Source organism: Propithecus coquereli, unplaced genomic scaffold (genome assembly GCF_000956105.1).
Source record: "Propithecus coquereli isolate 6110/MARCELLA unplaced genomic scaffold, Pcoq_1.0 Scaffold42, whole genome shotgun sequence".
NCBI classification, from domain to species: domain Eukaryota; kingdom Metazoa; phylum Chordata; class Mammalia; order Primates; family Indriidae; genus Propithecus; species Propithecus coquereli.
In genome coordinates, this window is record NW_012149952.1 from 6207515 (window position 1) to 6217580 (window position 10066).

The 10066-nt window shown below is 53.0% G+C and overlaps 1 protein-coding gene across 1 annotated transcript in view; it reads right to left on the bottom strand.

Moving 5' to 3' along the window:
- Positions 1-757: 757 nt before the first annotated feature.
- Positions 758-10066, bottom strand: part of ELF4 (E74-like factor 4 (ets domain transcription factor)) — a 23044-nt gene continuing 13735 nt past the window's right edge. The window contains exons 2-8 of the mRNA XM_012653260.1: positions 8031-8202; positions 7542-7634; positions 6316-6507; positions 5396-5479; positions 5122-5314; positions 4133-4492; positions 758-3235 (exon numbers count right to left, since the gene is read on the bottom strand). Of these exons, the coding sequence (XP_012508714.1) occupies positions 2431-3235; positions 4133-4492; positions 5122-5314; positions 5396-5479; positions 6316-6507; positions 7542-7634; positions 8031-8202 (1899 nt within the window). The 3' untranslated portion in view covers positions 758-2430. The remainder of the gene's footprint in view (positions 3236-4132; positions 4493-5121; positions 5315-5395; positions 5480-6315; positions 6508-7541; positions 7635-8030; positions 8203-10066) is intronic.

A 10066-nucleotide genomic window follows, 5' to 3' on the forward strand; every position in this document is an offset into this window, starting at 1 on the left:
TGGGCTCAAGAGATCCTCCTGCCTCAGCCTCCCAAGTCGCTGGAACTACAGGCATGTGCCACCATGCCCGGCTAGTTTTTTTCTATATATGTTTAGTTGTCCAATTAATTTCTTTCTATTTTTAGTAGAGACGGGGTCTCGCTCTTGCTCAGGCTGGTCTCGAACTCCTGATCTCGAGTGATCCACCCGCCTCGGCCTCCCAGAGTGCTAGGATTACAGGCGTGAGCCACCGCGCCCGGCCCTTTAAAAATCCATTTTTGATAAAGCGGCTATCTTTGAGGGCCTGACAGGCATCTAGGTGGGAATGTCTGACATATCATTGGAAATGTGGGCCAGGAGCTTAGGGGAAAAAGTAGGGGCTAGAGGCCTAGATTTAGGACTAGGAATGAACCCAGAATGGCTGAGACCCGTGGGGAACACCCACACTGGACGTGGCAGATGAGGAGCCGGCAGGAGCGGCAGGAGCGCAGAGACAGGGTGACAGGGGAGGCAGGAGAGCCCAGCTGGTGCGGCTCACAGGGGCCAGAACTGTGAAGAAGACATTTGCTTTCGCCCTCAGGGCACACAAGACCTTCCGATGACTTTCTATGAACTTGGGGTGGGAGTGGCAGAAACCAGATTTTAGCCAGGGACAGGGCCACCCCTGACCCATGTAGTGCCTTCGCGCAACTTTTTAAAAAAACAAAACAGTGACCCTTTCTCAAAATACTTTCAACCATCAGGAAATTGTCATAATAAACTGATTTTATTAGAAAAAGGCACTTTAATGCCAACTACTGGAAATGTGTAGTAAACGCACCTGCACAACCCTCCCGGGGGCTGGACAGGGAGGAGGGGAGGAGAGAGAGGAGCAGCCAGGGGAGGTAGGTAGGTCACGTGGATGGTTTTGTACCGAGGACACAGCACAGGTCCTGAGGCACTGATTCACATTAGCCAAAGCCACCAGATGATACAGTTGTTTCTGAGGCGACATTTTTTAGCCTTTCCCCCACACTTGGCAGGAGAGAGGCAAACTAATTTAAAGACGGGAGAAGGGAGGGGGATCCAGGCCCTGCTTTGCCAAGGGGTTGACTTTAACAGAATGGGTTGAGGACCGCGGGAAGTGAGGAGCTATGTAGCGACAGGGGAAGTGCCACAGGAACTCACGTCTGCTGGCTCCTGTCTTCTTGGTGCGGAAGGAATCAGGGTTAAGTGTGAAAGTTGGTGATGAGTGGCAACGGGCCACCCGAGAACGAGAACGTCTGCTGTAGCCATTGTGGGAGTGGCTGGCCGACCTGCGCGCTGAGCAGAAGGCAGGCTGAGCGGCAGGGACTACCCCGCCGCCGCACGAGCACGCATGGAGGTGGCCCGGTCTAGGTTGTGCCAGACAGCTAGAAAATATCAGGCGCGAAAGTAATCAAGAGGGAACCCAGGATTAGGATGTAGGTTGGGGTGCCAGCAAAAGCTGTTTCCGGCATAGGGCTGATGTTACACAAAACAGCACAATCCCTGGGCACAAACATCCGATTAATTCAGCCCTGACTGGGGACTCTGTGCCTGGGTCTGACTCGAGTTTGGGGGCACTTTGCCCCTGACTAATCCTTCAGCAAAGCACTCTGGGGTGGCCAAGCTTCCAGCCCAGCAGCATGGTGACTGTGGTGGGTAACCAGGCAAACCAGGAACGGTACCTCTGTCTAACCTGTGCGGGCTGCTCCCCGAGCTGAGTTCTCCTCCCTTTCCATGTGATTTTGTCCTACTCGGTCTTCTCACCCCTTAGGAGCACGTCTTCCCCAACACACATGCCCACTGAAGCACTCCTAGCCTGTACCTGTTCCAGCTCTGTGATATCTCTCCAGATTTGGGGGATCAAACCTGTACCCCGTAGTCTCAGAGCAATTGAATGTTGGCATGTACAAAGGGAATAGGAGAATATTTTCCCTTTAAAAACTCCCCAACACTGTGGCTGACCCACAGAGAGATACACACACTCTTGAAGACCAGACCTCACAGCTACACCCCTGTCCTCCCCAAAGAAACTAAGATACAGACTCACAAGTACACACAAATACATACAGAGATATTCACATATGGGATAGCAAGTAGGGAACGTAGGCAGCGAGCCCCAGCCAGGTGGAAGGACCTTCTCATGGAGCCCCTGCACCAGCCCTGGGTACAGAGTTCTCTCTGGCTCTGGGGGTTTTCCCTCCATCACCAAATCAGCCCATTATCCTGTCAAGAGCATATCCCCTAGTGCTCTTGAAGGCCATAGTCTGATGCCAGGGATGCACAAACTGGACAGTTTGGCCACCGTGATGCCAGGTAGGGCTGGGGGCCTGGGAGTCAGGTGTATTGACATCCCACTGAAACACAGGGGCAGGTGTCTACTTAAGTCACTTCGTATGAAAATGCAGCTCATTTTCACCAGGTGGATGACACTTCTGACCCCTCTGTTTACATGTCATGGGGCTCCATCTTAATGAGGGAAGTGGGGTTGAATGGGGAGAAGGGGGCTGGGGTTGGGGATCTGGCCAGCAGGCTCCCAGATGTGGTCACACTAGGCTCAGCCATAAACAGGGACCCTGAGCCTGAGGAGAGCTCAAGTTCAGCCACCGGGGTCAGCCCAACAGTGGGGCGGCTGGGAGGAGAGAAAGTCTGGTTCCCCGGAAGGCTCAGATTGTGGGAACCCCTTGAAACCACCTGGGTTGGAAGTGGCTGAAGATGAGCCTGATCTCTCAGGAGCTCCCTCAGGGTCTCTTCGGGAACCAGCAGCCCCTCCATAGGGGCCCCAGTCACCATGCCCTGCACACATGAGGAAGACCTCAGTGGCCCCTCCTTGACCCCAGGGGCTGCTGTGGTGCCAGAAGTCCTGATGAAGGCAGCAATGACAGTCCCAGGGGCCGGAGAGCTGGGCCCTGCTGGTCCAGCCCCTGTGACCGAGGGTGGTGCTGGGTTGGTTGGACGGTTGGCCCCAGCCAGAAGTTGGGGGAGGCCACTGAGGATCAACGGAGCCCCTGGGGCTGCCACCTGGCTGTCTGGGAAGCTGGCGCTCAGGGGGAAGGAGGCCTGCAAAGCGAAGGTGTCCTTGAAAGTCGAGGCAGGCGGAACACTCTGCAGAACAAACTGGGCCGAAGCAGTAGTGCTGGTGGGGGGCCCGTTGGTCAGCACCCTGGTCAGCGGGATTGTCTGCAGGGTCAAGGCCGAGCCTGACCCCACAGGGGCCACTCCTAGGTGGATGTTGCTGGGCACCGAAGTCGTACTGAGAAGAAACAGAGAACAGAGTTGGTTAGGGCAGGAGATACCCCCAGCTGGCTAGGAAGGAGGGCATGAGAGCAACAGAGCTGAGGGTGCTTTGTCCGTTTCTTTGTTGTTGTCGTAACTAACATTTATTGAGTACTTAGTATAGTCAGAGATCATTCTGAGTGATTGACATGCGGCATTTCACTGAATCCTCACAACAGCCCACAAGTTGTATAAGGATAATCTGACTTTGCAGCTTGAGGAAACTGAGGCACAGAGAGGTTATGTAACTTGCCCCAAGACCACACAGCTAGTAAGCACTAGAGCAGGGACTCACATCTAGGCCTGGTGACCTCAGAGCTCACGTTCTGCACCATTCAACTCTACTGCCACCCCTCCTTAGCAGGGCATCTTGGTGACCGACGCCAGCATAGTGAGAGCTACCTACACACAACCCAGACAAAGTCCAACCTTTTCAGGGAAAACTGGAGGCCCCTGAGTAGGGACAAGAAGTAGTGAGAGCTGGCCGGGTGGACCTGGAAGTCCTGAGGAAGGCAGAGCAGGCATCCCTGTAACATTCTCTGTTGCCTCTTTTCTGGAGTGAAGGAGGCTTGGGGGGATGGGCCCAGACAAGGAGGCCCTGGTGGCTCCTTGGGGAGCCCTCTGGTGTAACAGGAACAGCCCTAGCTGGTGGCAGAAAACACCTAGGTCAAGTGGTGGTTTTGCCATTACTTTGATGTGTGACCTCGGGCAAGTCACTTTTCCTCTCTTGACCAACAAGTGCCCTACTGGCTTCCCAGGGGTTCTGTGAGGATCCCATGAGCCTGGAGACACAGCAGGGCTTGGCAAGAAATTGAAAACTGACCCCGAGCACGAGGTACTGTGCGAAGACTCGTAATTACTTTGGTGCCCTTACCTCACAGCTTTGGTGAGTGTGGCCTGGCTCTCCACTGGGGAGATAAACATGGTGGAGGTAGTAGGGGTCTCCTCGTCTAGAGACAGTCCCAATTCCAGACTCGCAGATGGCTGGAGACCGACGTGTTGAACCTTTGGCTTCTCCCAGGAAGAGCTGCTCTTGCCCTGGGGGGCAGCTCTGGACGAGACCCTGGAGCTGGCTCGCCGTGTGGTGCTGGCGGAGGCCTGAGGCGGGGCCGCTGTGGCTTCACTTGTCTCGTCCTCATCTTCAATCACCACCAAGTCCTTGGGCATCTCCTTAAACTGGTACACCAGCCTCTGCCCTTCCACTTTGGCCAGGATGCCTCTTTGGTAGTAATATCTGGGGGACAAAGGGCAGGAGTTAGCCAGAGACTAAGCAGGGTGGCCCTCTATCTCCTTCTCCCCAGCACACTGCCCTCGCGGGGGGCCCAGGGGCACGGGGAGCAATACAGCCAATGCTTGGGCTTGGAAAGCTTTTACAAAATTCCTGAGAGATTTCCCCCTGAGGACTCAAAGGGTCTACAAAAAGGGTTTTCAAATGCCACCCCCCAGCCTGCTTTGGGGCAGGGGACAGGGAGTGGCTAGAGGAAGGAACTGTGCGTGAGGGGATGGATGGTGGGGCTCAGCGGTCCTCTGGCCTGAGAAACCCCCTCTAGGGCAACTCAAGCCCACCTCCCTGGGGCTCCGGCTCGCAGCATGTGAAGAAAGCCCTTCTTGGGGAAGGGGCCAACTAAGCTGCTCTTTCATTATGACAAGTAAAAAGGCCAGGTCAGAGATGCACGAGAGGGGATTTTGCCTCCCAGAGGGGGCCTGGGGAAGGGGCACAGGGACAAGCCGATGGGAACGTTATGAGACCTGTTTTCTTAAAGGACAAATCCGGTCTCCATTAAAGCGGGAGAGACTCCTGGGACATAGGAAGGGCTTGGTGGCTTCCCCAGGGCAGGGATTCTGTGTCCCAGCAGCTCCTACCTTAGTGCTCGCCCCATTGTCTCGTAGTTCATGTCAGGCTTGTTTTTCTGCTTCCCCCACAGCTTGGACACAGCTTTGGAGTCCACCAGCTTGAAGATGCCCTTCTCTCGCTGGGTCCACTTGATGTACTTGGGACAGGTGTTTCTGTCCTGCAGAAGCGCCAGAAGGAACTCCCACAGATAGATGGTGCTGCCTGCAGAGGGGTGGCTGGTGAGGGGCACCCTGGTGGCAGGGAAGGGACTCCCTTCCCACCTTACCTGCCTCACAGCCATACCTTTGCCATCCTTTGATTTCTTCCGTATAGGGATGCTGGGGTCAGTGACAGGTGAGGTACTTCGGTTGCCCTTGGTCTTCCGGACTGTGAGAGGAAGGTGGGGGAGGAGGATGAGGACCAGTTCCCGAGAGGGAGGGCCCAGGAGCTGGCCACGTTGGGAGTGACAAGGCTGACAGGGAGGAGCCAGGTCACCAGGGCTGGAGGCCCCAGGTCACTCTCCACAGCCCTCAGGTATCTGCGCCCTCATTTTCAGGCCCCCAAGGTAGCACCACAACGTGGCTATGATGTGAGGAAACGGAGTGGTTGCAAATGCGTCACATTTATGAGAACAGAATCTGCCTCGCTTCACTTTTGAAATGAAAAGTCAGCCGAAAGGCAACACTGTTGTGCAGGTAAGTGTGGCACTGAGGTTTTGGTTGCCATGATAACAAGGCAGTATCAACCAGCCATCACCTGAGTAAATCAATAACACCCTGGCTTGGGAAAGCCCAAAGTCCTCTCTCATATATGGCCTCGGCTTCATAAGCTGCATAGAAGGGAGATAAGCACCTGGCATGACTCGTCTTTTATGGGCAGAGGCCCCAGAGATCCAGGGACTGGCCAAGGGGGCCAAGCCTCGTGTCTAAACTCCCAGCCTAGGATTCCCTCTATTGGGATCGTTGGCATTTCTGACGGGGTTGACGCATACGCTGGGTAGACAGAAGCAGCACAGGAAATGTCAGCCTGCAGGCAGGCCAACGGATGAGGCCAAGTTTTATGGAAGGGAGGCCTTTTAGTCCATCCCGGCCACACCAGAGAGCTGGCCTCCTGCTGTGTCCCTGAGCCTTGGCCTACTCAGCCCTCAAGATCTTCCTGACCCCCCCACCCACACTACCCACCCCCTAGAGACACACACACACACTCACTCTCCCCTCCCTTACTTCTCTTCTTTGATTTCCCAGTCTTCTTGGCACTTTCCTCTCTGGGGACCTTCTCCTCCAGAGAATGCCCCTCCTGGTCACTAGTGTCACCCGCCCTGTTCAGGGCACCGGGCTCAGAGGCAGGAAACAGGTAGTTGGGCAGAGTGACGGCTGAAGCAGGGTCTGAGTCTGGAAGCATTTCGGAGGTACTGACTGCAAGAAGAAAGGCCTGAGGTGGGCGGGGCCCAGTATAGGGCCAGAGAGGGGTCTCCCAGAGCTGGAGAGAATGCTGGGTTCCTCGGGAGGGCGGGGCTCTTCCCCATGGCCCCAGACGCAGGATGCACCTGAAAACGCCTCATGTGTCTCGCACCACGAGGGGAGGAAACATCTGCAGAGCTGTGGGTACGAGTTGGCCCCAATCACAGCTGCCACACTTATAGCCCACTGCGGGGTGTGGGGAAGTTCCAGGCGGCATTCAGAGTAAAGAGCCACCTTGATTCAGTCCTTCGCTCATTTTATAGGGGGCCTTAGAAATCATTTGGCCCAATTCCTCTGCTTTCCTGATGAGGAAACTGAGACAGACTCAGAGATGGCAAGTCATGTGCCCAAGGTCTCAGCGGGTCAGTGCCTGGTGTAGGCAGGCACTCAGTCAGTATTTGTTGAATCCTGGATGAATATTAGCAAGAGTCTGGACTAGAAATCTCTTAACGTTCGGCTTCAGGGCTTTCTTTCCCCCCTATATCACAGCACCCCCTCAGGAGAGGGGAGTTGGGGGAACCCTCCTATGGTGTTATGGTATCTGCTGAGAGGGCAGTGGGAAGAGCCTGCCTTAGGGACCTTCTGGGGGGTCAGGAGCCAGGTAGGGCCGGCAGGGATCAGGCTGGCCTCCGAGAACAGGGGAGGGATGAAGATGTTCCAAGCCTGGCACGTTTCTAAATAAGTCACACCCTGCATTTCTTAGTTTTCCTAGGAGCCAAACACAAGGGCCCAAAAAAGTCACCCTGGCCAATATTATTTAGCCTTAGAAAGGAAAGAAATTCTGACCCGTGCTACAATACGAACAGACTTTGAGGACATGATGCTAAGTGAAATAAGCAGTCACAAAAAGACAAAAGTCACATGTGTATCGGTGGGTGTGGGACATATGCCTGTGTGTACATGTGCCTGGGAATCCATTATGCAGATGTGACATTTTGAAGTGGAATTTTTTTGCTGCCTTTAGTTAAGGCACTGAGGCTTGAACTTACAGATCTGCTTCTCATCCAGGATGTTGTTGGGAGACTCCACATTGAGCAAGACTTCAGTGGTCGACATGGTGTGTGAGGTGGCCTCATTGTCATCTGATTCCAGGTTCCACAGGGTGGGGGTACCGCAGGAGAGAAGAAAAGAAGAAAAGTTCCCTCAGGGTACAGGCAGGGGGACAGCTATAATCAGGGCCAGCCTGAGGATGGTGACAAGCAGAGGAGCCCTGGGACCTTGGCCAGAGGTACTAGGGACAGCCGGGAAGGGCCCAGCACCCCTCCTGCCCTAATTGGTCTCCACTCCTTGTTGTCCCACCCCATCCGGAACGATTAGGAATCCATTAAGATGGTTCCTCCTCTATGAAGCAACACTAACTTTTGTTAAGGGCCTTGGCCATTCTGTATGAGGTTACCAGAAGCCACCGTGGGCTGCTGTTCCGTGAAGACAGAACCCCTCTCTCCACCACGCTGTCCCTGCCCAGGAAGGGAACAGACCTGCCAGCAAAAAACTACCCTCCAGAATCTGATCCTGTGTCATGCACAAGGTCCCGTCCGTTATGATGCCATTGTGAATGTCGTCCAGCTCCAGTCCTGAGCACAGATGCAGTAATTCAGGGTAGGGTACCTGCTCCACGATCACAGCTGGGAACACCGAGGGGTCTTCCAACTATGGAGAAGATAGGGTCTGGTTCAAGGCTCACCCACCTCTTCTAGGAAGCCCGCCCTACCAGAATCTGGCCCTTTGTGCAATTCCTAATTCTTGGGGTCCTCAGAGACTGTCCTTTGTATAGGATGGCATTGCTCTGGGTCCAACCTCACTAGCTGATTCTTCGAGTGGGTTCTTGATTAATAGAGATGGGTTATTCCTGGACCACCTGCACTCAACCAAGGGCAAGCATTTTTAATTGGCTGTGGTTATGGGCTACTCTATGGCCATGGTTAGGGCTCAGAGTATGAGAAGGGGCTGAGGACAGTGGGAAAGGATTAGCTGATGGCAAGTGCAAGGGGCTCAATCTGTAGTCAGGTGGGGGACGACACAGCCAAGAGTCGGGGTTGGGGACCTAGTTTACGGCCAGGGTTAGGGGCTCAGACATCTTAGGGATCAGCCTGTGGCAAAGACAGTGGGAATGAAGACAGAACAGGGGCATTACAGAAGTAGAAAGGTCAGGGCCCAGTCACTGCCTGGATGAGGGAGGGGGTTTCAGTTTCCAGCTTATTTGGTGGGCACGCGGGGATACTGCTAGTGTTAGGGGAGAGCCCAGGAGGAGGAAGAACAGGTTTTGGAGAAAGATAAGAGGAACCATGTCTGGATGTGGTGAGCCTGAGGTACCCTTGGGATATCTAAAATGGAGATGCCTATCCAGGAGTCAAAAATAAGCATCCAAGAGTTCAAAAGGTAACTGGTGGTCACTCAGTCCCTTGCAGTGGATAATAGGAATGAGAATTCAACCCCAAGAGAACATAAGTGTTCTGAAATTAAGCAAAGCTAAATTAAAAAGGAGTGTGATTGCAACTATTTTTTTTTAAACTCTGTATTTAACACATTTGAGTGCCTATCAAAAAAAAAAACCCTCCATACAAAATATATCAGAATGTTAATAATAGTTATATTTTGGTTGTGGGACTTTGGGTGATTTTTTTTCTTATCTTTCTACTTTTCTGTCTTTTCCAATTTTTTTTTCCATGGGAATGTTAATTCTTTTTTCATCAAAAAAGAATGAGAATTGTGCCGTCTAATGTTCTTGAAGGATCCGGAAGAATAAAAATTGAAAAAGGCCTTTGGGTTTGGCCACTGGGCAATCACCCTGGCTAGAGCAGTTTCAGGGCAGTGCTGAGGTCCCAGGCCAAGTTACAACATGTCAGAGAGGACAGACTAAGGCAAGTAGCTGGGTGTAATGTTTAAGGCCCTAGAGTCTAGAACTGTGCTATCCAAAATGATAGCCACTAGCCACGGGTGGCTATTTAAATTTAAATGTAAATGAAGGCCATCCTAGCACTTTGGGAGGCCAAGGCGGGAAGACTGCTTGAGGCCAGGAATTCAAGACCAGCCTGAGTGAGAGCCAGATCCCAAGATCCCATGTCTACAAAAAAAAAAATAGAAAAATTAGCCAAGCATGGTGGAGTGTGCCTGTAGTTCCAGCGACTTGGGAGGCTGAGGCAGGAGGATCGCTTGAGCCCAGGAGTCTGAGGTTGCTGTGAGCTAGGCTGACCCCATGGCACTGAAACTTAGAAAGAAATAACTTGGCCACTTAAAAAAAAATATAAAAAAATTAGCCGGGCATGGTGGCACATGCCTGTAGTTCCAGCGACTTGGGAGGCTGAGGCAGGAGGATCGCTTGAGCCCAGGAGTTTGGGGTTGCTGTGAGCTAAGATGACGCCATGGCACTCTAGCCCAGGCAACACAGTGAGACTCTGTCTCAAAAAAAAAAATTACTATTTTTCGTTGGATTTTAATACATATGCAGCTGAAATATAACTCATTTTTACAGAGAACAGACATTATGGAAAAACAAAAATGAACCAGAGAAGCA